The following is a 27,314-nucleotide window of genomic DNA, read 5'->3' on the forward strand; positions in this document are numbered from 1 at the left end:
ACCTGATGCCAAGTACTGGAAGTAGATCGTTTGTTATGGATCAGAGAAACAGAAATATATTAAAACCCATGTCTGCCAGTTACAGGTGATTAGTGCAACTGTTTTTCCTTCTGTGTATATTCCTTTTCTAATTCTTCAAGTCCTGTTTTGTATTCCAGAGGGAATTTAATTTCAGAACTCTTCCTGATAATACTTGAACCTCAGTGTTTTTAGCCATCTCAGTGTTAATTTCTCCCCACCCCTTCAAAAAAATTATGTTGTTGATACTTTCCTCCCAGTATCCTCCTAAAGGGCTTCAACAAGCAGATGCTACTTCCAAAATTATTTGTAGACTTTATAACACAGCTATAAAAATTGTCTAGGTCAAAATTTAGCACAGAGCATAAAGTATGATTCTTTGGAAAGTGACAAAAACCAGGTTTGGTATTCTTAAATTATAGATATAAAATTAGCAAGTTTTAGCTCACAAAAGATTTTTAACAAGTTAACAATCTCTGGATGATGTTGTATCAGAAACTAGTAGTGGTATTTTAGTGTAGGCTTATTTTAAGACACACAGCTTACATTACTATGCTTGGTATTTCTGTCCACCTTTCTACTCATTTACTTTAGTGTCCATCAGTCAAGGCGAAGAGAATCTGACAGAGGAACAATGTTCTCAAAGGTGGAGCACTTAACAAGCTTCATTAAAACTGGACTCAATACAGGAGAGACATCAAGTTGCCCTGAGAGAAAAATAACTCAGGAGCACCTTGTTAGACACCGAAAAATCCAAGTAGCAGCAACACGTTCTGAAAAATTGCATCGTATGAGGCACAAAGAGTCTGGTTGTGGGGTGTGCGTTCAGTGGAAAGCAGGCTTCATTAGTGCTAATGCCTGCAAGCTAATTGTGTGTAGATGGCTTAAAATCTTTTTTTTGTCCTTTCTTTCTCACTCCTCTACAAATACAGAAGCTTCTAACTTTTATGTAACACTGGTAAGTATTTCTACTCCCCAGGTGCTATCAGGCAGAAGTAGGGAAGTATTTAGTAGGAACATCTGAATTAGAAACAAAATTTTATTTCCATCCTCATCACTTCTGTGGGAGCTGTTCTTATGTATCACATATCATCTGATAGGAAAACCCTTCCTCATTGAAAATATTCAGAAACAAATAATAGAATAGGATTTGTCAGAAGGTGTGTTTTTAGTCTGTTGTTTATTTGTTTGTTTGTTTGTTTGTTTTTTAAGGTAACACTGGAAAAGGATTGTTACCAAACTAGTCCTCTCCGTATAGCCCTGTAACCCATGTCATGTTATTTTCTCTTGTAATTTTGCTTTCACTTGCTTTTGCAGTGGGAATTCCAAAACAATACTCTGTGTACAGTTTTTAGGAGAGTCTGGATGGTATGCATGTACAAACAAGTTAATTTTAATACAATATGAAGAGAAATGCTCATCAATTAGCTGAAAGAGTCTCCAGTTTGTGGCCAAAGTTTTAAGTATTTACGGTAGCTATTCAAAATGTTCTTTAGGTTTTCTAGTATTTATTAATCACTCTCAAGGAGTGATAGTTCATCTTTTGTTTGGCACTGAGTCACTTAATCTTTTGGTTTTGCCAGTCTGCTTAAAAATGTTACCAAGAAGATAATTAGCAATTGTTTTTTCCCCTCTTTTTCTTCCCTCCTTCATAATATTTAAGATATGAAATTCTCTTTGGCTACTTGATCAAAGTTCTCAATCCCTTACAGGTTTTCTAAAGGTACTTCAGAGCTTTCAAAGAATTTATTTCTTTTTTTTGCTTTAAAAATAAAATCGATGGTTGTAGTTGCAGAAAATTATTCTTGAAAATGGTCTGCAACAATTTAAATGCTTTACTATTTAAAAATAATAAAAATATTTCATTTTGTTTTCTTCCTTGAATAACTATAGAAAGTTTTGTCTCACCTAGAAAATGTGACTAGGAAAGGACAATATCATGTGATTACTATTCTTGTAACTGGTTATCTCAGAAATGTATCAGAACAAGGATTAAAATGTTTATCTCACAGGGCAGTGCCTCAAAGTCTAGATTTTGTCCCCAGAAATCTGACATTTGCCTTTTTTTTTCTTATTAGTATTATCTGCTAAAATAGTTCCCATGTGCTATGTTTACCAACATGTATTAAACTCCTGGCGTGGCAAGAAGAGTAGGAGTTTTAGGTATCTTGGGGACTGACAGGCTCTACCATTGAGCCAGTATTACCACAGACAAGTACATTATTCTGTCTAGATTCTTTTCCTGTGGATTAGGAATAAGAATAGTAGACTATTGCCATGATTTCCATGTGCAGCTATCCTCTAAAAAGCTTCATTTCTATGGGCTGGTTTGCTATAACTTTAGTGATGTATTTTTGGAAGTAGTGCAGTTACACAGGTTGGAAGATTTCAGGGTGAGAAATAGAAAGGAATAGGATTGTCTGTAAGTGGTATTTATGGTGCAAATTCTTCTTCCTTGAAAGACATACTCTATTTGTGGTTTTAGGTTTCAAGTATGAATGGAGGAGTCCTTTTATAAAGTTTCTAAGAGACCAGCAATTTTGGAAGACAGTCTCTTTTGTCTGTGAGATTATTGTACTGAGAAGCTTTCCAAATAAGTCTTCATCAGAAGAAAGATACATGGAATGTTCAGTCTTAAAATTTTGAAGATTAATTTGTGTCAAGGAAAGGCCTGGTATTAGAAGAATTTCAAAATATGATCATTTTTGTCTAGTGGTAAAATTATAGCTTTTCAACTTGTAATTTTACATCCTGAATTGAACTCTATCAGTAGAGATATTTAGTAACTTTTCTCATGTACCTCTCTATCAGACTACATTAAGCTTTCATGGCTTTAAAAGGAATGCCAGTTAAATTAAGTGCTGGATCTTCCCCTTCTTTTATGTATGTTAACAAAGCCAAAATCCAAGGAGGTGCCCAAAATGAAAGGTCATGTTCCACGGGTTTGCCCACTGCCTTCCCTGCTGCTTCCCTCCTCCTGCTCTCTGTAAGAGTGCTACACCTGATAAAGCACCACCCGGCATTTCCCAGCAGATTGCCAAGTGCTGAGAGCCCATCAGGAGATGCTTGACAACTTGATGGAAGTGCCTCAGCTGGACCACGATGGCCAAACCAGGCAGAATTCCCACTAGACATATTTATCTAGGAATTAGTACAATTACTCTAATCCATTGGACAAGTTGTCTCATCTCACAGGTTTGCATAGCAGAGAAGAAGGTGTCCGTAAGAATGTCGTCGTAGGCAGTGTTATTAACACATGCCAATGATTTGCAATCATTTTGGAAAAATTGCATGGGGTCAGGAGATCACTTTATAACTAACTTCTGAAAATTATTTGTTAATCTATTTTAGGCTTTCACACAAGACCTTGTTTAGTGTGTACAGAGTGCTTGTTACATGACGTAGAAACAAACATGTATACCATTGCTTTAAGTTACTCATGAAAGTATTTCCCCAATAGCAGACTGTTATGATAAATTTTTTGGAAGGTAACTTTTTGTACAAGCTATTTCTAGTTGCCCAATGGCTGTAAAAAGTAGAATCCAAGATGGATATGAGAAGGTAAGAAAAACTGAGCTAATTCATGAAATAGGCTTTACATTCCCAGAGATGTGTATGTTACACGTTCCAGGCTCATATTCCTATTTGAACTTTGTTTCCAGGGTAAAGCACTATATGAGTTGTCTATGAACACTGCTCCATGACCAAGCACAACGTGCACATCTCTGGGTATAAAGGTGGACCAGAGATCTTGGCCTGTAAGAACAGCTGACGGGTCACGGAGAAGAGAGATGCTGCCTTACAAAGTACAACTCCTGTAGACATGCAGTAACTTTGAATGTTTGCAAATCAAACACACATTAACTGTACCCAGTTTGCTCTTCATGTTCTTCACTGTACATTTTCTTCTAGATGCAGTTGAAGAACGTGGGGGGATTTTGAGATCAGTTATGTGTTTGGGTGGATGATTGGGACTGCTCTGATTTTTCAGTTGCTCACATTCTCTAATATCTGCTTTTTTTTATGGGCAAAGCTGTTGAAAAGGCGTGTGATTATGGCTGGAAAACAGCAGTTAGGCGTATTCAGTAATACTTTTTATTTATCAGTCTGTTTACAGTTCAGACACACAAACCAGCAAAGGCTTAAGGGAAGTTTCTGACTTGGGATAACATAAAGACGATTAGCCAACTAAAAATATCTCCAAGTAGCTTCCTTCATTCTTCATTTATTTATCCACCCCAAAAGCTAAGCTTGGATTTCTCAAAGCTGTTTTAACCCTCTTTAGACTGTGCTGGAAACTTTCAGGCTTATCCCTAAGCAGTTAATTTTAATGAAACAATGAAGGTAGTTAATTCACAAAAGGAGATCAGTTTGTGTAAGCTGGTGGTTATTGTCAGCTGGAAACTATCATGATCATCTGAAGAACAGTTGATTTATTTAGCCAAATAAATTTACCATTGCGATGGTAACAAAAAAAACCCAAACAAAACCACTGAGAACCCCCAAATCTGTGAAAAATTATGCAGTCTCTTTATGTGTTGTGGAGATTGTCTGTATGTCTAGCAGGATGGGAGAGTGCTTAGTTATTTAGCAGCACATCCATCTGAGTCCCTGCCAATTCGTTGTCTGAGTGTGCTCTCTCTGCCTTCAGTATCTGAAAATTTTCTCCAGTCTGAACAAGGATAGTCTATCAAAAATGTTAATGCTCTAAACACCTCATCTTTAGTCCACTTACCGGCTCATTTTTCTTTAGGCTTACTTCAGGCAGTGTTGTTTCACTGTCACATAGGTGCCTTGCAAAGCTCCTTCTGCCTCATCTTTCTTACTACTGCCCTGCCCTGCTCTTCCCTTACTCCCTACTGATCTGCAACCAGAAGCGGTGTCCCAGCTGGCTGCTAGAGAGGGAGTTCTCAGGTGGGACAGCTGGTGGGAAGGGTGAGAAGAGGGGTCTGTATCCCACTGAGTGCCAAGGTGGGCAGGGGAGGAAGAGCTGGGGCTGACATGGGAGGGCAGGGAGGGAAAGGGGGGTTTGCTGGAGCAAGCTTTAAGCTGCTGCTTCTGCTCAACTGCAGCAAACACAGCAGCAGGTTTTATAAGCAAGCTCCTGTACCATGCTTCAATCCCACCCATGTTTTGTTCAGTGACATTTCTTATTTTTCAGCGTACCCTTCCTGAAATGTTTTGCAATGCACTTTCAGAAACCTGGCTATTAAACTATTGGTAAAAAGTTTTACTAAGTATGGGGAGGGGAATTAGTTAAATGTTAGCAAAAAAAAGAACATAGGGACAAGGGGATTAAATAGTGAAAGGTCATGTAACAGGAGAAGTAAAGAGTAACTTTATTGCAGAATTACCTAGTAGCTACATTTGGCCTTGGTACAATGTTCCACAACCTTCTACTTTGTGTTTTTGCAACTTCTTGGTTGGGTTTTTTTTGGTCTTTTTTGTTTTTTGGGGTTTTTTGTTTGTTCTTTTTGGGGGTTTTTTTGGTTTTTTTTTTCCCCTTGACTAGCAGGGTTTTAGGATTACTTTTTTTTTTACTAAGGGTATTCATTTTGCATGCTCTCACAATCTGCAGTCCAAAGTGCAGTTACTCTGTAGAGGAAAACAAGCATGATTTTGGTTATATATTTATTCTTTTCTGAGATTTCTCATGGCATGACTTAGCAGGTATATGCTGGCTATTCAGATAGTTCTGAAGAGGTTTGAATGGTACACTTTAAAGCCAGAAAGATTTAAAGCTGGGCCATTATGATTCAATTACATTTTTTAGAGGATATATAATCACATTGCTGAGTCAAAAGAAACCATTTTTCCTCCCAACTATTTTGAGCTGGAGGGAGAAGTGTTAGACTGTCAAATTATTTTAATCTGGAGAATTTTGATTAAAGTTCAGAAAGAGCGTGCACATTTTTAGTTGGTGTTAACACAGTCACAATGACATGGTCAGGGCCGCAAATGTCTTATTATCTGGAAACCCATTCTGTGGAGGAGGCAAAATGAAGTTTCAGAGGATTTAAAGCATAGCATTCTGTTCTTCAAAATATGTTCTTCAATTGCTCTTACAAATTTCTTTCTTTAGAAATCAATACTCTTTCCATTTATTAAAACAAGCTGAAATGGTCGTCCTTCTTTGCTTTTCCTTTTTTTTATTTGTCTCAACCTTTCCATTAATGTATGGCACAAAAGAATTGAACAGAATGGTTGCATAATGACACCTAATATGTTTATACTTGAAAGAACAGTATTTAAAGTACTCAGTCATGTGGATCTCTCCAGATCAAGAACTCAGTCACGGCATAAAGGGTTTGGGGGTTACGTTTTTAACATTCCTCACATAAATACATCAAAGCTCAGCTAATTCAACAGCAACCCAAGTTTTTTATGCTTCAACACACTGATGGATCTGAAGCAAAAGCAATGTGTCACTTCTCCATTTGTTTTTTATTGAAGAAAGGATATTTAGGGGAAAAAAGATCTGTGTGTAGTGAGGCAAGTTACCTTGAGTGTGAGCTAGATGGCACTGAAACACACTTGTGCTGCTGTATTAAAGTGACTTGTTTGGAGCACAGTCTTTATTAAATGAAATTTCAGGAATAAAGTGTCTCTTAGCTGCTGCTTTTCCTTTTCTAAGCATACATAAGTATCTGTAAGTCTTCATCTGTAGGTATTTTTCTTGAAAGCATGCTCCTGATTGTACAAGCCTTTTCATATCGATTAATTATGTTGTCACAGAAAGACAGCATGAGATAAACAATGCTGGAATTTTTGCAAGCCATATTACATTTCGGGGGTTTTATTTCTTTTCAGCATTTGAAAGTCCATATTTTAACATACAAAGGATACCCTTTTCTTTCTCGCTGATCTGTAAAATAACCTTTTCCAGGCTACAGATATAGAAAGAGAGCATGCTTAGCATTAATGACATTTTAAAATACAAATTCTGCTTGAATTGCAATTGTGGGATAAAAGAGAAAAATTACTTTCTAAGAAGTTAGCAAATGTTCTAGCAATACTAGCTGCATCATCAGAAAAGGTTAGATACTACCCCGCTGAGGGTCCACGCTGTCTGGCTTTGTAAATGGTTAGGATATACTCAAAAGACAGGTGAATTGGCATAAAATACTGCTTTCAGATAGCTTCAGGGTAAAAATGAACAAATTGTGGCATTTAAAAAGCAAAGCTCAAGCACTTTTTACTCATCTGTGTTCCTTTCCAGGAAAGAACTTTGCTCCTGCAAAATCCTTAGACATCCTGCATTATTCTGTACTCATCCACAGTGATTTAAAGAACTTTAATGCACATTTCTGCTGTCTCCCCACTTACCTCCTCCCTGAGCTGCCACTGTTGTCACCCTTGCATTTTTAGAACTAACAACTGAATGACTTGTAAACAGACATTTACTTAAAGATATTTCTAGTTGTACTTTTTGTGTGTGTGTGAAATTGGATTCTACGTAGCCTAATTGGTTATCAGGTTCCTGTCCTCAAAGGGAACTGATTAAAAAGCAATAATTGAATCTGGTGGGGAAGTTGCAGGTCGTGACCAGGTATACTTAAGATCCTACGCACTCACCTTGCAGCCCTAGGCTGGAGGAAACCCCTCCAGGACTGGACCCTAACTTAGATCCCAGGCAAAGACAGCCCAGCTTTCTGGGCACGCTTAATCTCTTCTCTGCTCAGTATGGAGCCAAATTTACTTCTAGATTGTTTTGCTCCTGACCTTTGAGAAATGCTAGATTTTTGCTGTTAGTTGCAAAATGCTGTGTGTTGGTTGATCTTTACCGTTTGGAAAGTCAAAGTTAATGCAAAGAGAAGTTGCCCTTTTATTCAATAAGGTTTCTTTCTGTCAGGATCAGTGACATTTTTTAGAGCAAAGGCGAATCTCTGTATGCAAAGAATAATTTATTGACAGTACTTTCAAGAAGGCACCTCCTGCAGTTCCAGTTGGCGTATCAGTTTTCTCAGCATTTTAAGCCTTACTTCTTAGGCTGGTGAGGCTGTCTCAGACAGAGGTCTGAGATGTCCTGTCTGGACCTTTCCCTTAAAGAGAATACACCAAGAATCTTTAAAACTTTTGTAGGTGTCCTGGTTTCAGCTGGGATAGAGTAATTGTCTTCCTAGTAGCTGGTACGGTGCTATGTTTTGAGTTCAGTATGCAAAGAATGTTGATAAGGCTGATGTTTTCAGTTGTTGCTCAGTAGTGTTTAGACTATAGTCAAGGATTTTTCAGCTTCTCATGCCCAGCCAGTGAGAAAGCTGGAGGGGCACAAGAAGTTGGCACAGGACAGAGCCAGGGCACCTGACCCAAACTGGCCAACGGTGTATTCCATACCATGTGATGACATGTTCAGTATATAAACTGGGGAGAGTTGACCTGGGGGGATCGCCGCTTGGGGACTAGCTGGGTGTCGGTCGGCGGGTGGTGAGCAATTGCACTGCGCCTCATTTGTACGTTCCAATCCTTTTATTATTGCTGTTGTCATTTTATTAGTGTTATCATTATCATTATTAGTTTCTTCTTTTCTGTTCTATTAAACCGTTTTTATCTCAACCCACGAGTTTTACTTCTTTTCCTGATTTTCTCCCCCATCCCACTGGATGGGGGGGGAGTGAATGAGTGGCTGCGTGGTGCTTAGTTCCTGGCTGGGGTTAAACCACAATAGGTTTTTTGGAATACAAATATTAAAGCAGAATCTCATAAAGGAGAGAGAGAACAGATTTGCTGGGTGATGTATACTCAAATAGTGGTGTTTGAAAGCAGGTTTTGTCATCGCCTACTTTTGTTCTTGCAAGGTCAAGGCCTCTTGTTTTTCCCCCTTGTTAGATGGATCTTTGTGGTCTCCTGTAGTCTCTAGAAAAGTCTGCCTGTTGTCTCGGAGATGTGGTTCCCTACTTTTCTCAAGCCTCCTGTTCTCATCCTCATGGCCCATTGTTTCCCCTGTTGTCCCCTGCACTGCAGCAACATTTCCCAGTTTGGTGCTCTGAGAGAGCTCCCTCCTCCTTCCTAACATCTTGCTTGAAGCAGTGTGTAGCTGCCTGGTAAGACAAGCAGTTGGCCCAATCCTCTTCTGACAAGCCACAGCCCTTTAGCAAAACATACACATACTGTAAACTGTGAGCAACGAATTATACACTTGTAACATCTGTCCCAGTGAGAATCTCAGCTTTCATGGAAAAAAAAAAAAAACAACAAACCCAAACCAATATACATAGTCCTCATGGTTTTGGCTAGTGCTTAAGAATGTAAACCTTTTTAATCTGGGATTTCAGAAAGCAAGTAACAAAATTCAAAATGAAGTGGGTTTCCTAGCCTTCCAGTTATTTCTGTGATAAGATTCAAAGGCTGACTGTGGGTTTGACAAGAGTGAGGTCAGCCCCAGCTGTTAACGTTCTTGTCCAAGGGAGGTCTGTTGCAGGCTGTAGGAGGTGTTCTTCCTAATTTAACTGTTGGTTTAAACCCCCCTTCATTTATACTTGTATGTGGGAAGTATGTAAACCTTTGCACAAGCACTTGGGCCCAGATGCAAAGAAGGGAGTAGGGGCACAGTTGATTCTAAACTATCACATCTGCCTAAGTCCAAAAGGTGGGTCTTCAAGTCCTGTTCATCTGTTGCCTGCAGTTGTACAGGGTCCCTAGGTACTGTCCTTAAGTCCTTAGGTTGCTGCTTTTAGGCATACACTGACAAGTTTATGTGCAGAGCGCTTGTAAAGCCTATGCAGGTCTCTATATACCACCCACCTTTACTTTTGTGCTGTCAGGATTTCAGAGTGCTTTGTCCCGCTTGTGCTGTAGCACCCTGGGGCTGCCACATGCATTGTGAGCTCTGAGCAATGAGTGTGTCCTCAAACAGATACTAAATTAAATACCTATTCAATGATAGATACCAGAGCTCAGGTCTTCTCCAAAACAAAGGACTCAAGTTATGCTTACTCATGCTCGTTGTTGTCAACTGGGAACTTAATCATTGCATTGCATGCAGAATTGATCAACTTTGAGAAAAGAAAATTACAGTCTTAGGAAGAGAATATCAAATAACGATAACAAATACAGATTGAAATGTGGAAATTCTAGTTTTCTTTTGAAAAGGAGGGCATTTCTATGATTCTGGAAAGTCACTGAGCAAAAGCAAGGAAAATACACTGCCTTTTACAATACATTACAATAGAAACATTTTAGGCATAAACCGAAAAAAAGGTCCAACTGCCTAGTTCTTCCATTTGTGAAACTGAGAGTGGAGTAAGGTTTCTAGGGAACTTAAGACAGCAGCCTAGACATAACTTCACCCAGTGTGCTGCTTTTGGTGGAGTCCATGCTATAAGGCATTTCACTTTCAAACGTTTAAGATGATGATGCTTCCAAGCTGGTAGGTGATTAAAAATGGAGTTGCTGAAGTTTTCAGCATTGTGATGTTTTTATCATTGTCATAATTTTAATATTAGAAACATTAATTTCAGAAATCACCTCAGACAAACAACCCAACAGTACTGAAACAGTTTGTTTCAGAGAAGAACAAATACAACTACAGGGTAGTCTTTGCAGTTTAGTTCCTATTTAGATATGTGAATTGTGGAAGATGTAATTTTTAATAACTGGAAAAATGTCAAGGTCCCTTCAGAGGGACTCCTGAAAAATTTAGCAGTTGTCATTTCTGTCCCTGCATGTATTTTGGTTAATGATTTTTATGTTCTTGTGCAGATAAGAAGGAATTTTAATGAAACTTGGAGGTATGTAATTTTAAAATGTTAGCCTTTTCAGTCAAATTTTTCATCACTGGAATGAATATTGCTAGCCAGATAAATCCATAATGCGTGAGTACTCTTGGTCTTTAAAGGTTATCCTCATTTTTTCTCTAAGCAAGGTCAAGAAATGTATTTGCTGCATTGATTGGCAAAGTTGAGAAGTACGTAAATGATTAACAACTTCTGTTGCAGCCTAGTTGCTGTCTTGAAAATCAATTGAGTGTGGTCAGTCACTTTCTGTGATATCTCAGGGTGCATAATGCTAAAAAATCCAGGATAGCCTGCCATGCTGATTCCTCCTGAGCCAGAATTCTATGCAGAAAAGGAAGTTTGGAATTTATTAAATGGAAATTAGTTAGGGCCTCATTAGGAAATTGGAAGAAAAAAGAACAGAATATAAACCCTTGACACACCAAAGGATGTATGTGACACAGCATCTGCCCCACCCACAGAGGGAAGGTATATATAAAAATATATGTATGTGTGTGTGTACATATGTATGTGCACTGTTGGCTAGGAGTCTTGGCATTTTAGTACAAATTGTAGTAGTTCTCTTTAAGTCTTATTTTCTGTTTTTCCCTTGGATCTCCTATAGTCTCCTCTGGAACCGCATTTTTAGTGACTCCACACGTTTACAGCTTAGTAGGTGGAGGGGAGCTGGCTGCAGAGCTGGCAGTAGGAGGATCTCATCATGCTAAGTGCTGCGGTTACTTCCGTTGTACCAGCATAGGCAGAGTTTGGGTCTATTTTAAAAGACTGAGACCTAGCCAACAACTCTGATAGCAGATATTTGCAAGTTCAAAGACAAGGAGGAGGGAGAAGAGAGAAGGAAGAGGGGTCATGGAAGAGGTTCTCAAACCAAGGAGGTTGTCTTTCAGGTTTTGTTCCCATTATCAAATTTATTTCACTCTCTTTTCCTTTATTTTGTGATTTATTTTAAATAGCTCTACTACTTAAGATTTTTGCGCACCCTTCCGTTCCACCCCCCATTTTTTTTAAATTCATACCTTTCTCTTTGGGAAAGACAAGGATAAAAACTTGAATGTCTTCTTACATGAACCCATTAATGTTCGCCTTTATGTCTGTGCCATCGCTCTTTCCTTCTCTTGGTTTATGAACTTTGTTTCTCCCTTTTAAATTATTGATTTCACTTACTTGTGAGATATCCTTCCATTCCCATTATATTTATAGCTTTTTACCCCATATCCTCCCCCCACTAAAGCAAAAACAGTTGTCTGAAATTTCCCCATTCTACATTATTTTATTTTAAAGGAAAGAGAATTCTGGGATTATTTTGGCCATACCTGTGTGAGGCAAGAATTTGATAGAAGTGCTGTGTATTAAGAAGAGAGCAAATTTCTCGTGTCTTTCAGTTGTATTGTGCTAAAAGCCTCAGTTCTGCTTTGCACACTTTAGCTGAAAACTATGCAACAATGAAGAGACCTTTTTTCATAGCTAAAATTGCCTTCACTTCTCTAGGCTTTTTTCTTCCTTGATAGCAAACAGCAGTAGTGTAATTGTTATTGTGATGGTAAAAAATACAACAAACTTTATTGGAAGGGGGTAATGTCTTTTATCAGAGTAGCTGTCCATTTTTGGCCTATTTTTTTCCAATTATAACATGTATGTTTTTCTAGCTAAGCTGATTACTCTAATAAAAGATGTTATCTCTCCCTTCACTCATATGTAAGAACAATAAGTCTTTTGTGTTTTTTCTTAGTGAGATTCTGGCAAACAAGGTAACTGATAATGGTTCAAAACTGATTAATTCTTTCAAATAAATTTCTTTGTAGTAAAGTAGTAGCTGAAATAGTCAGCTAAAGGCTACAACCCTAGTTTATCTGGACTTGGTCTGTATCTGTCTGCCTGAATATTTAAATGATAAAATTCTGGAAGAGTAAGTGGTAGACAATATGGGATGGGATGCTATCCAGAGGGACCTGGACAAGCCCGAGAAGTCAGTCCATATGAACCTCATAAGGTTCAACAAGGCCAAGTGCAGGGTCCTGCACCTGGGTCAGGGCAACCCCTGGTATCAATACAGGCTGGGGGATGAAGGGATTGAGAGCAGCCCGTCGGGGACGGACTTGGGGGTACTGGTGGATGAAAAACTGGACATGAGCCGGCAATGTGCGCTCACAGCCCAGAAAGCCAACCGTATCCTGGGCTGCATCAAAAGGAGCGTGGCTGGCAGGTCGAGGGAGGGGATTCTGCCCCTCTGCTCCGCTCTGGTGAGACCCCCCCTGTAAGTACTGCCTCCAGATCTGGGGTCCTCAGCACGGGAAAGACATGGACCTGTTGGAGCGGGTCCAGAGGAGGGCTGCAGAAATGATCAGAGGACTGGAGCATCTCTCCTTTGAAGACAGGCTGAGAGAGTTGGGGCTGGTCAGCCTGGAGAACAGAAGGCTCCTGGGAGACCTTCTTGCAGCCTTCCAGTACCTAAAGGGGGCCTACAGGGGGACAGACCTTTTAATAGGACCTGTAGCGATAGGACAAGGGGTAATGGTTTTGAACTAGAAGAGGGTAGGTTCAGACTAGATATAAGGAAGAAATCTTTTACAATGAGGGGAGTGAAACACTGGCACAGGTTTCCCAGAGAGGTGGTAGATGCCCCATCCCTGGAAACATTCAAGCTTAGTTTGGATGGGGCTCTGAGCAACCTCATCCAGTTGAAGATTTCCCTGGTCATTGCAGGGGGGTTGGACTAAATGAGTTTTAAAGGTCCCTTCCAACCCAAACTATTCTGTGATTCTATGAATATTCTACTTGGGCTTCCCACAATGCAGTGTTGGGTCATGTTAGATTTCATAAGATGCTAGGCGTAAAGGTGGACACCACCATTTCCAAAGGCACCATTGCATTTCAGTGTAATATTTGACAGAACCAAACAGTAAAAGGAGTTAAAGGTGAAGAAAGATGAAAATGAAGTCAGTGAAAGCTGTTACTTCAGTTGGATATACGTGCAGCAGAAGCATGTTATAAGAAATTTCCAGATGGCATAGCAAAAGAGGTCACTACTGTCTGTAGTGCTTAATTGTTTATATAATTGACACTTACGAGGGAGCAGAACCTGTTTGTGCAACATAGGAAACAGCATTACAGACTCCTGAATTTAGAGGCAGTAGGGAAGGATTAGAGCAAAAGGATACAGAAGGTGGTTAAGCAATCTACGTAATATAATTCAGCGTATCTGTGTCGGAACTGGTGACAGAACAAGCATCTTGATCTGGTATCAGGTGCATTTTGTCATAGTACTTGTAGCAAAACTTTGGAAGAATCTCCACTTTTTGGAGCGATTTGAGGATAGCTATTCCATCCGTGAGGGAGAGACGGAGAAGGTTTCAGAGGGAGTTTTAAGGTGCTTTTGACAGGAGAATGATGAGCTGATGATGGATCTGTGGGTTGGGCAGATGGTTTGAAGCACAGAGAAAACACTATCAATGAAGTTCACCTTACTATCTGAAGATTATCAAGGAGCTGAAGACGTGCATACTTCAAGGGACAAGGAAAGATGTCACACAACTTTGTGCAAGACTAAGGAGTTTGGACCTTTACTAGTATGACATTTAAGTAACTTATGTACTGACTTTGAAAACAAGCAGCTTGTGTAGAATGGACTTTCTTAAGACTGCCGGGTGGGAGGAAGTTTTGTGGCCATGTAATCCTTCTTTGTGCGTGATAGCTCAAGGACTTCTTGTTTTAATGTAAGCTATGTATCTTATGTTTAGTGAAACTTTGGTTTTTTTTCAAGACTTGGAAAAATGAAATGTTTCTACTTAAGGAATAATAGTTGTAACTGCTCTCATATAAGTATTACCGTTACAAGTCTCAGTTTGCTGAAGAAGCAGCGATGTGTGTGTGTGTGTGTTCTGCTACAATGCATGGCAAGGGTGTTCTAGTGATATTCTTGGAAGTCACAGTTTGATAGGCGTCTTTGGTAGCAGTCATGGCTTAATGAAGTCACACCACTTCCTTCAGCTTTCCATCTCCATACGCTGTTCCCTCTGTTGCGCTGGCGCAATGTCACTTGGTGCAAGGAACTGACCACCCTGAAAACAATAGAAAATAAATAAACAAAAAATTCTGTTGTGGTTTAACCCCAGCTGGCAATTAAGCACCAGGTAGCTGCTCACTTACTCCCTGCCACTCAGTGGGATGGGGGAGAGAATCAGGGGGAAGAAAAAAAAAGTAAAACTTGTGGGTTGAGATAAAGACATTTTAATAGAACAGAAAAAGAATAATAATAATATAGAATGTACAGAACAAGTGATGCATAATACCCAGTGCTCACCACCCACTGACCGATGCCCAACCAATCCCTGAACCGTGGTGTCCCCCAGCCAAGTCCCCCCAGTTTATATACTGGGCATGGCATCCTATGGTATGGAATAGCCCCGTTGAGCCAGCTGTCCTGGCTGTGTCCCCTCACAGCTTCTTGTGTGTCCCCAGCCTCTGCTGGCAGGGCAGTATGAGAAGCTGAAAAGTCCTTGACTTAGTATAAATACTGCTTAGCAACAACTAAAACGTCAGTGTGTTACCAACATTATTCTCATCCTAAATCCAAAACACAGCACTATAACAGCTACTAGGAAGAAAATTAACTTTATTCCATCTGAAACCATGACAAATTTCTAAAGCATCATTGCTGTCTAAATTCTCATATTGTGAAGAAGCCACCGTCTAAATTTACTAGTTAGAAAATAAATGTGATTTGAGTCAGTTGTACCTGCATTTTGATTTTAAGAATTCTGGCAAACTGTGCTCCAGTGTCTTCTCCCCACCCTCCCACTGCTGTCCTTCATTAGCAAACTCAGTAATGGCATCTGAAAGCCAGCTGATTAATTTCTAGCACACAAAGCCCTTATGTCCCCATCTCATGCATGAAGATTATGGCATATGGGTTATTACTGATATTTATTTATTTTTAAATCATCATTGGGGTCTGGATGTAGCTTGATCTGGACTTGGATTAAGGGGAGGACTCAGGTTAGTGTGTAATTGAATTTGAGTCATCAGCATGCTTAGTGTTCCCCTGAAGGGGAGAGTACTGTAAGAAGGCAGGTAAGTGCCACAGGCTTCTGCTGAATTTGTTGAGGGAAGTTATCTCTGCTCTTTTGTTGTTGCTTTGCCAGACAGTGTCTTGCTTCAGGGTGTAATTTTTTCTTGTTTGCACTATGGAGTGCCTGACCTTAGGCAACCTGGTTTAGTTCACTAAATCTTGCTAACTTTTTTACACTGAATTATGTCTATCTGCTAATCTCTACAAATCTGTGGTTTACATTTGAAAGCATGTATTAAAAACAAGCTAGAAGCTCAAAATAGGAACAACTTGGAGGATTTTTATTTTGATGGTTTTACTGTAGCAGAAACATTCAGCGATGTGGGTGTCTGCATAATGTAACACATCCTCTTCCAAATCCTGCCTTTTTTGAATTCTTGAAGAAATCCCACACTCATTAAATAGTTTTCTATTATGATAACTCGGAGAGAGAACTGCTGTACTTCGGCCTTCCCACTGAGTGAAGTCTCATTATAAATCATTTCTTTATGGCTCCAAAGTGCTGCGCTTCCAAACTTCACTTGTTAATGAGACCGGAATGAATTTCATAATGGCTGGCTGTTTGCACCAGAGCCATGCTAAGGAAAGACTGTTGCATTTATTTCCTTGATGCCTGAACACGTTTGCAATGCACTGGACCTACAAACCGGGAACTAATAAGGAAGGCTCTGTTTGTGTGTGAATATGGATGAGTATGTGCAGGCAAAATGATTTCCATTTGCACCATTTTTATTTCTTCCTCCTTTGTTTTGTACAAAAAGATGAGAAAATTATGTAAAACAAATGTTTTGATAACGGTATTGAATGTATTTAACACAAAATAAATTTCTTAGTTTCTTCTAAAAGAATATATATTTTTTCATTTCCTTCAGAGAAGCTAGATTGGTTTATGGCTAAACCAATTTGACCACAGATCATTACCTAGCAGGAAATATTAAAGATCTTATTTTAAGCTAAACAAGATAACTGTGCAGGCTTTCAAGTCAGTTTAAGGTAATTGGTTAAGGGGCTTCAGCATACCTCTGACAGTACCAGTAATTGACCTCTTCTAAGCACTTCACCCCCTAATAGTTTGGTTGAGAAGTAGCTCGGTATTGGTTCACAGGAGATTGCTAACTGCCTCATTTCTTCACATTAGCTTAATGGAGAGTAATGACATCCCGTGACATGAAGTAAGTTTTGTCATCTGTATTCTGCCTCACCATTTTTCATCTCTCTTTATTTGGATTATTAAGAATTTGGTTTTGCATTACTGAGGTCAATAATTGCTTTACCTTTAACTCTGTTTGTCTCTGATTCAGACCCTAGTAATGTAGTTTGTGTTTTTAGAAGGACTATGTTTAAATGTCCTTTTAAATACCCCTTAAAAAGGTGTCTACACTAAGGGTAGAAAAAATTAACACTAGTATTTTTTTTATCTAAATTATTTCCTTCATATTTCATGTGTAGGGAAACAAGGTAGAGGACATCCTATCAAGGTATTCTATTATTTTTATGAAACGTATTGAGGAAATTTTCTATTTTATTAAGTGTTTGGAGTTTTTATTATTGGCTAAATATTCTTATATTTGTGCATTTCTATTCCTGTGATATCTTTGCAATACTCTTTGCTGTCATTGAGTAGTGATTACTTATGTAGCTAGCCAGTGCTATTTGCTGCAAAAAGTTTAATTTGTTCTCTCTAGTCATTTTCTAATAGGTATTCATTCCCATTTCTATTTAGTGTATTCAGTAGGGAATGAATACAAAAAACTTCCCAGTAATTAACATAGGACATAGCAAGCTCTCTCTTCTTCAAATTAGTCTTTAAGCATAACTGATTCTATAAGAGACTAACTTGATCTAATGAAGAAGAGGGACAAATGAAATTGTTATTAAAACATTAATTTTCCCAGTCTTGCTTCTCTGAGATCGCAGTACTTACTGGGCAGGTCTTACAAAGGTTGTTCATTTAATTTCTCTTACAAGTTTTTTTTTCCCCGCCTCCAGTGTGTTATTCTTCAAATGTCCAAGCATATATCTCCAGAATTTAATTGCCAGTGCTTCATAGCTACCTGGGAGGCAAGACTAGGTTAGGTGACAAAGGAGGCATGTAGATGTGCTTTAGACTATTTGTTTTGACTAGGAGTATGAGAGGAGTTCCTGTCAATATACTTGGACACCAAGCTTTTCACCAGTTGTGCTGACCTACTATTTGTTAGCATTCTCTCTGAGTTACCTTTCACCTGCTGTGGGCAGTGACTTTGAATCTGGCAGGTATGTAGTTCTCACTGTAAGTCACTTCTCTGAAGGCATTCTGAGACTGGTAGTCATTGCTGCGTTGCCTTTCGCTTATCCGGTTCTTTGTGGTTCCCATTGTTTGAATCGTGATGCTAGGGTGGCATAGAGTAAGTAGAAATTATACAGAGATTGCATCCAGACCATAGGAGATGTCCTTTAGGCTCTTATTATAAATAAGCACTGCATCTGAAATAAATGACTAGTAAGTGATACTGTGAAATTTGTTCCTGCTTCTAAAGGTACTGACTTCAAGCACAACAGTCATGCTACTTGTGGGTGTCTTTTGGCCATCCTCTTGTACCACCTCATAAATAAATGTGTTTCGTGGGTGGGTGGGTAGAAGGGGGGGAATTTTTTTTCTTTTTTTTAATTATTTTTTTAGCCTGTATTCAGTTTGTCACACAAATAGGTTCTGAGTCACTTAACAAATGTTTTTCCCTATCTTGCTGAACCAGTAGATCTGAAAACAGAATATCTGATCTGCACCAAAACCAGCTTTAAATACTCTTTTTTTTTCCCAAAGGAAATAAGTGACTACTTGTATGATCTTAAATGAATCTTTCTTGATAATATACAGTGCCTCTGAGTTAATAAGCAGGTTCTGTATTTCACATGGACTTTCAATATTATCTGTGTTTCTCTTTGAAAATGTAGGTGTTTAAGCTTTACTTTACTAGAAGAATTACAATTAAGTGTTCAAATTTGTAGTATCTTTTCTTTGTTATAAGTACAGTTTCAAGATAACTTTGCTGCTTGTTCTTTGGCTGTATTTTAAAGGTACAAGTAAAACACCTCAATTTTTCAGTTGGCAAAGGGAAAAACAAAAAAACCACAGAAGATGCTGCTTGTTATCCACTGTAGAAACTGACTTTGTAGCTCAGTGGGCTTCCAGCTGGTGGATTTTTATTACACCTAGATAGGTTGTTCTGTGAAAACTAGAGCTAACTTGCTATTTATCCCATGTACAGAAATTGATTATTGATGATTTCCTTCTACTGGATTGATAAAGTTGCTTAGTCATTGCCAGAGGCTTAATCTGGGATTAAATGTCATTTTTGCTCATAAAATCCATTTCTATATTTGCATTAGTCAGTTAAAAAGTATGTGTCTTTTTACAGAGACACATTCTCTGTAAATACATTCTTATTGTGTGTGTTTTTCTCCCATTGCATATTAAGCCAGCAGCTCTTAGGCTTTAATTTTCCTTTATTGCCATCTTATTAGTGTAGGAAACATGTGAAGAGTGCCATAATAATTTTTGGCGGTAGGTTTATAGGTAGGATTGTGGTATGTGCTCTTAAGAGCCATTTTATACTTTGCTTCTTTTTTTGTTAAGCATCCTCTTATGTCGTACAGAAGAGCAGAACAAACTTCCTTTAGAAGAAGAAATGCATATCTATCCGTTCAAATGTGCAGGGCTTTAGTAAGTTGCCCACACTTTGTACAGGATGAGTAGTTCAAAAGCATTGTCAGGTGAGATTTACTTAATTCGGTGTAGGAGATACAAATGACATGCTGGGCATCAGCCTCGGGTGCTCGTTTTCAGGTGTGTTCGTCACTCAAGAGGACAGCCCAGCCATCCAGCAGGCACAGCCTTTGTCTTCCCAGTAGCACTGGGGCAAAGCTCCCTTCCTCCTCGGGGCTCTGCAGGCCTCTTCATCCAGTTGCTCAAGCATAGTGCTGAGCTGCGCTGCCCACCTCTGCCACGCCACTCATCTGTGGGACTGTCCTGCTTCCTTGTAGTCCACGCAGCAGAGGCGAACTCGTGCTGTTTTACACAGCTGGGATTTTCCCTTGGTTCCCTTTGAACTTACATGAATTGCTGTGTCATGTTGTGCTATCCAGTTTCTTCATTTATGTCTGAAAGTTCTGTGCTGGAACCAGACTCTTTCAGGATTTACTAGTATTGAGAAGAGTGGAAGGGTTACTTGATATATCTCGAAGGGTGTGCTTTCATCTGTAGTCTCGGCACAGTGTTTACCTTTTAGCAGTGGTTTAAAAGAGTTGCTTGTGATCTGTGATAATCCCTGATACTTCTCTGAAGATGAGCCAACTACCTGTTCCACGTCTCATACTTGTGTAGCTTTAAGCAGTTGGAGCTGCCCCTGCCTTTTATACGGGTTTATTTTTCTGAACGTTTCTCTGGTTTTTCAAGATCATTTTGAATTCCAGTTCTGCCTTCCAACATACTTGCATGTTCAGTGAGCTCTCAGCATTTCGGCACTGCAGAAAGTGCAGCACCCTTCCTTCACTGCAAAACCTCTCGAATGAGACAATGCTGAAGTGAAATGCAGGTACGACTGTCGGACCACCTATCTACCTGTGTGGGGGTAACAGTAGTGCTGGACAACACTTGAGCAGTCTGGCACTTCAGGAATGTCTTCTGGCCCCAGTGGGCTTCTAACCTCCAGTGTTAAGTTCTTGCTGCTGCAGATAGGTGGATTAACCCTGGGTAGATATCCATAGCACCACCATTGTCACGCTGCATTTGGCTGTGGAGACTTACCCTCAGAGCGAGCCTTCTCTGTTGCACTGATCATGTGCACAGATTTACCAAGCTAATATAGTCCCTTCTGCTCTTGTACTACCTCCAGTCATTCATACATTTTCTGCACTTAATGCAGTTTTATCTTTTCCCCTGTAGTCCTTATCACTGTTTCTTCAATTGAGAGGTTAGAGGTTGTTTGGGTTTTATTTTTGTTTTGTTTTATTTTTAATTTAAAGATTTGTATAAAATATTAGCAATTTTAGAGGAAGACTTTAGGCAGTTTTAAATGCCAGCATTTATAGTTCAATTTAAATTTTAGTAAGGCAAGTCAACAGCAATAAGGACTGCTTAGCTTGTGCTACTTGCTAATTACAATAGAAAAATGTACACATAATCTTCAGCTGTTTTATGAATGCACTGACTTCCTTGTTGAGGAAGAATTGTGCGGGTTCATAACACTAGAAGTAAATGTTACTAAATATGTACAGTTGGTCACAATATTGGATACGCTATAGACAGAGTTCCAACTCAGAGGAAAAACAAACCTTCAGGCCAGCTGTTGTTGTATCACCAGCGTAAATGAGTGAACCTCATTTAGTGGGTCACGCGAGCAGGAACAAACTGGGCAGGTGGAGAGGGAGCGGTAAAGGCCACTTCCAGCTCCGTACTGTGACCCAGCAGGGCTTGTGACAAATAGCTTTGTCCTTGGCGGCTGTACGTTTTGAATTCTAGTTCAGCTCAAACTCGGCTGATCCAGGAGCCTCTACCTACCGTGGAAACAAGACACTGTCAGTCTAGTGATTTGGCAGCATTTCACTACTTTGGGAAGTCCCAATTCTCAAGCCAGTGTATTTTCAAGGAGCTCTAAGTTGGAAAAGAAACTCCTGTGAGTAATGCCTGGTGACTTACCACTTTCTTTTCTGCATTTCATGAGTTCTAAAAATAACATTTTGTGTGTGGTTAGGCCCAGTGATTTTGATATCTGGACTGTCTTGATCATGTGCCGTATTTAATGCTGCTTTGTGAAATGGACAAGGTGAGGTTAAAAGAATCGTGTCTTTTGAAAATGCTTTGGATACCACTTAGGTGATGACTGAGCTTTGGCAGGGGCTGCCCAATCAAGAAATCTGCTGCAGTGCCTTATTTAAGAGCAGTATAATGGAGTGAGGAATTAGGATTTAATGCAAAGGAAATGTGCAATGTGGGTGGGTCGTGCAGATGGATTTTGGTAGGGAGATGAAAAAGGTTTCTGCAGTCACAAACACTAAAATTGCAGTGGTGGTACTTGACTGTTAGCAGGCAGGAGAGATGTTAAATCTGATCTAAATCAGTGCTCATTTTTTCCCCAGATGAAAATGACTACTTATGAAAGGTTAGAGGATTTATGGGGGTGTCAAAACATATGGCAGATGGGCTGGATTAGGACTCATGAGTATAGTAATCCAAATCCTTTCTGCCAAGCATTACAGAGGATCTCTTCCTGCTGCTGGGCTACACTAAACGTACACAGTCGGAGGAGCACAGGCTGTCAGGAGGCTCAGAGGAAGAGTTGCTAGTGAAAGTGCTTGTCTGAGCAGGGTTCATCTTGAAAGCACTTTCTTCACATGCAGACGTCTACTGGGGAACTGATTATATTATTTAATTTTAATAAATTGCTGTAACCAAGTGGTTTTTTTTTCATTTGGTTTGCTATACAAAGCCTGGAAGAAGGTAAAGCCAAAATGTGAGCTAAGCCTTTCTAATTATCTCTGACTACATTAGTACAGAGGGATAAAAGCTGTGCAAAATTCATGAATGTTGAGAGAGGAAAAAAGGGGAATGAGTTTGTCATTCCCCTTGTGAGCCAGCGCTATCTATGTATGATTTTAAAAAAAAAAAACAAAAGAAAAAAAAAAGGGGGGGGGGAAGGCATTGTACCTTAAATTTTTGTGACAGAAGTTTAAGTGTTAGGGACAGTTACAGTCTTGGGTTTTTGAGTGAATCCAGACAATCTCCTCTGAAATCTGAAAATTCACAATGGCATGTCAGTGTTATACAGGGTATTGGTAGCTGTAGTTAATACGTAGTTAATTTTAAAAAGATGTAAAGCTACTGGCTTTTGAGAATATCCATGTCTGAAATACTTTCTGGGGAAGGATGCAAACCATTTCTGTCTGAGGCAACAAAAGGATATTTGCACTCCACTCCTGTAGTCAGTTAATTAAGCTAAAGAACCTACCAGAGCTCTTTCTCTAGTTAACTACTATTTTACAGCATGATAAATTGGTAAGCTGGTGTGGAAAACCACCTACTCAGATATCACTGAGCTCCATGTGTGAATGCTTAGATATTTCGTTTGACACCGGTGTAAAATGTTGAAAAAAAAAAAATAAATTTTGTTAAAGCATGAAACACAATACTGCGTATAGATAAGTTGTGTTCTTTGTAGAACCAAGAAGTGTGAGGATCCGGACCTTACAGATCTTAAATTTAAGCTTAAAAGGGCGGCTGCAAATAGTTACTCCAGCAGTGAGGATGGATTAGCTCCGAGGTACAGATTGTTTGCATTTCTAGGGCTAGGAACAAGAGGCAAGCTTTTCATTGTTACTGTTTTATGATGTATGAAGAAGATCTAAAAGTTTTTAACAGGTTTTGCTGTTATTCATGAGGAATGGCATATCTGCTCTAGCGTGGTTTTGTCCAAGAACTTTGTAATGTGAACTTTCTCAGCATTTAATTGAAAAGTACAATGGTTAGATCTTCAGGAAAGGGAGATTTTCTTCCAGTTGTTAAGTATAAACAAAATAACAAAGCAGTCTAAGCAATCCGTGAAAGCTCACTTCTCATCTGCTAATCAAGTTTCCCTTGCTTAGTATTTGGGATGTCTTAATCTTTCGAGTAGTATGTAGCCTTCCAGCAAAGACCTGCTCTGAATTTCTAATTAAAACAAACAAATGAACAAAAAAACCCATCATCCACTTCCCAACCTCCTCTTAAGAGACCTCAAGAAGGGTGTACAGAAGAGAAAAAAAGGTCACATTGAACATTTGAGAGTTGTTTATATGCATGTTTAAAGGAAACAAGTTTGAAAATAATTGAGCTGGAGGGGTGGGCAGAAAAATTTTCATTTAGCAAAATATGACAGGAATGAAAGGACAAGTTGAACCAGGGACATAAGGTTTTACTATGAGGGCATACATGCAAATCCATGAAATCTGAATAACCTTTTTGTTCCAGATATCAACTTAGTTGGGAGTTTCAGTGATAACCAGTTTACACAGCTTTATAACATTAAAAGCATTTAAACAGTCCTGGCAGGCAGGGATGAAACAGTATCTGAGATGAGTTGTGAAGTATTATACAGCTTACAAATAAAAGTCGGTTGTTACAGTAGGCTTTCCAGGGAATATATTCATCATAAAGTGTAGATGTGGGTTTTGATTGATTTATTACAAAAAAATTGTTGATTTTCCAGGATACAGAAATATGCAAAAGCTAATAAATCAAACTGGAATTACTATGGCAAATGAAATATGTGGACTCAGGCTTTACTTTATGTTTAAAAAGTGTCAGCATTTTTTTAGGTGGTTCTGATACAAGTATGTAAATATTCTCATTATAAATTTGTTTGTTCCTTACTAATGCCTCCATTGAATTCTTCCATATTGCCTCAGATTTGAATGAATTAATCTAACTGCCATTAAATATTTTAAACTTCACAAGGAGAAACTCTACAGAAATGTGAAAAGGAATAATTTTCTTCATGAGATAAGCAGATAAATTATGATGACTGGACCATGTCTTGTTACTGAAACATCAGTAACCTGATGGTAGGAAATTATTAATAATTGACCTCAAATGGAGCAGCACAATTATCTGTATTTCATAATATCAAGGGGAGAGTCCCCCCACAAAGGAGAAAAATGAGCTGTTGGAAAGAAATAAGATAAAACATTCCAGTGTGAGGTCCTGCTTCTGAATAACTGAGGAAACATTAAATAACCATCCCAGGAATGTGTAGTGTGAGATGGAAAAACCAGACCTAATAAAATGAAAAATGATTGACAAATAATTTTTTTAATAATGGGGGGAAGGATTATCAAAATGCTTACGCTGTATCTGGAGCTATTTGGCAAATAGTTTTTCTTTTCTTACAATAGGCATCTGAGAAATTGAAATATAAAAATACATATATTTTAGTTTTTACAGATTCTTCTGCTAAGAGAGAGTAATCCAAAACAGCTTTCATTTAGGGTGCCCATGTAATCGAGAGCAGAACTTAAGCTCATCAGTCCTAGAAATAGGTGAGAAAATCTTGCTTCCTGTTTCTCATTTAGGCAGAAGTGGTGTTTCTGCAAGCATTTGAGTAAGTAAGTGCTTTCGGGTGCAGTGAGGGGAACCCAACAAGCAGCTCCAGCTGGCAAGTGTTGAATTATTCCATAAATAAGTGGAGGTTCTTCAAGTTGCTAGCATGATGACATGGGTAGGTGGAGGCAGCTGCATGCTTCACAATATTATTTAGATGGGTATGATGATGTGAAAGGTTTTAGAGCACTTATTTAATATGGTGTCCTTGAAGAAAGAAAACCAACATATTGTTTGGCTGTGAGATGCAAAATGAAGTGGGGCTTTCAGTAGGCAGATCTGAAGGCTCCAAATAATCACTGTAGTTAATAGGTAGGAGCTGGAAGACCTAAACATGGAGTGTGTGTCTGTTTTCCTCTCTTGCCTTCTTGGAAAGTTTATTCAGTTCTCAGGTGAAATACCTTAGGAAAGACTTTCATTAGGAAAAACGGAACTGGAACATACTTTAAATCTGATTAAGGCAAACTGGTGTTTTTGTCACAGCCAGGAGCAAAGAAAGGATTTGGGAGGTTATGTAGGAACCACTGTAAGATTCCATAAATTCCTCTAAAATAAAGAGTTTTCAAAGGGTTACACAACTAAATCTTAAGCAAGGACTGGCAGCCCTGAGATCTCTAAAGGCTTGACTCTGATGCAGGCTTGATACAGCCTAAATGAAAGAACCTGTTCTTTTAGTCTATGGTCAAGAGCATACCCCAACATTTTGTGATACAATGTCAGAGACTGAGATCTATAGTGCTTCTTTCCATTACAAAAAAAAAGTTGTATCAGATATTTCTTGGTTCCTTTTGTTTATAATTTACAGAATTAAACACCTAGTGTTGTTTTATGCTGATTTTTTTTTTTTTTTTTTCCCCCCTCCAGAGAAAGAATTTGACCCTCTTCTTCAGCATTGGTTTATTGACCTCCTGGGGGACTGCACTGCTGGGTGTCCGCTTATACTGGATGGGCAACAAGCCTCCAAGTTTCTCCAATTCTGACAATCCAGCAGCTGACTCGGACAGTTTTCTTACACGTACGCTGACCTTCTTTTACCTGCCAACCAAGAACCTCTGGCTGTTGCTGTGCCCAGATACCCTCAGCTTTGACTGGTCTATGGATGCTGTGCCTCTTCTGAAAGCAGTCAGCGACTGGAGGAATCTACACACTGTGGCCTTCTATGCTGGACTCCTCCTCCTTGCCTACTTTAGCTTGAAGGGCTCCAGCAATGAGAGAGAATGCAATGGGAAAACTGTAATGAACGGCAAGCAGAACGCTAATGGGCATAGCTGCCACTCAGAGATGGAGTACAAGACACTGGAGGTGAAGTCAAGCTTTGCATCAAAAGAAGAGAATGGTATAAAAAAGCATGAAACACAGAAACCACAGCTTCCTTCAACTGAGAACATTGTCATTCTGTCTCTGTCTTTGTTAATAGTGCCCTTTGTTCCTGCCACAAACCTATTTTTCTATGTTGGCTTTGTAATAGCAGAGCGTGTGCTGTATGTTCCTAGTATGGGCTTCTGCCTGCTGGTTACAGTAGGTGTCAGGGCCCTTTATGTCAAAGCCCAAAAGCGCTTTCTGAAGAACTTGGTTTTTTGCTCCACTGCTGCATTAATTGTTTTCTATGGACTCAAGACTGTTGTCAGAAATGGGGACTGGCAGAATGAGGAGATGCTGTATAGGTCAGGGATAAAAGTAAACCCTGCTAAAGGTAATTTTTACTCTTTATGATGAATGCTTTATTTATTCCTGTCTGTCTTTCCTTTGAATTGTCTGATTTTATCAGCTATATATAAAGAGGTTACTTTAGGAAATGTCCTTTTAAGTTGCGTTAGTATGTACATTAGTAAAAAATGAGAAAAAGCAGGAATGTGTTTTGATTAGGTGTTACAGGTTTGGTATTAACACGGAGAAAATGAGACCCTAAGGTAAGAGGATAGTTTCTTCTTCATTGGTCTTAGTTCTGTATTTTGGAATTAAAGATGCATTATTAGTATTACAGACCCCACCCTGGTAATTTTCCATTTGGAGTCTGGTAGTCTATCATGCTCATGAAGGTTTTTCATATGTTCACCGAATGTTCTGTTCTCTATGACTAGAAAATATAAGAAATAGTAACGGACAGCATCAGGGAGATGCTGGGTTTTTTTACTTCATCTGATGCAAATAACGTCAATACTACATAATAAAAATGAGGAAATGAGGTCATATTATTCAGCCTAGGAAATGACTGTAGTTCCTCCTGCATACAAGTACTGTAAAGAGTTATTGTCAAGTACTTATGCCTTCCTGTTAACGTATAAATGTCAGCTATTCGTAACATTGCCCAGCTACTTCTCTCAAAGGTTGTATCTATGCCGTAATGAAACGTGACTACAGCTAGTATAAACACATCCAAACA

The 27,314-nt window shown here is 39.0% G+C and overlaps 1 protein-coding gene across 1 annotated transcript in view; it reads left to right on the forward strand.

The window, feature by feature from the left end:
* The window catches only part of TMTC2 (transmembrane and tetratricopeptide repeat containing 2), a 259,941-nt gene that overhangs the window by 125,194 nt on the left and 107,433 nt on the right, over window positions 1-27,314 (forward strand). The window contains exon 3 of the mRNA XM_010561834.1: window positions 25,796-26,624. Coding sequence (XP_010560136.1) covers window positions 25,796-26,624 — 829 coding nt within the window. The remainder of the gene's footprint in view (window positions 1-25,795; window positions 26,625-27,314) is intronic.

Source organism: Haliaeetus leucocephalus, unplaced genomic scaffold, assembly GCF_000737465.1.
Source record: "Haliaeetus leucocephalus isolate CR32 unplaced genomic scaffold, Haliaeetus_leucocephalus-4.0 Scaffold151, whole genome shotgun sequence".
NCBI classification, from domain to species: Eukaryota; Metazoa; Chordata; class Aves; order Accipitriformes; family Accipitridae; genus Haliaeetus; species Haliaeetus leucocephalus.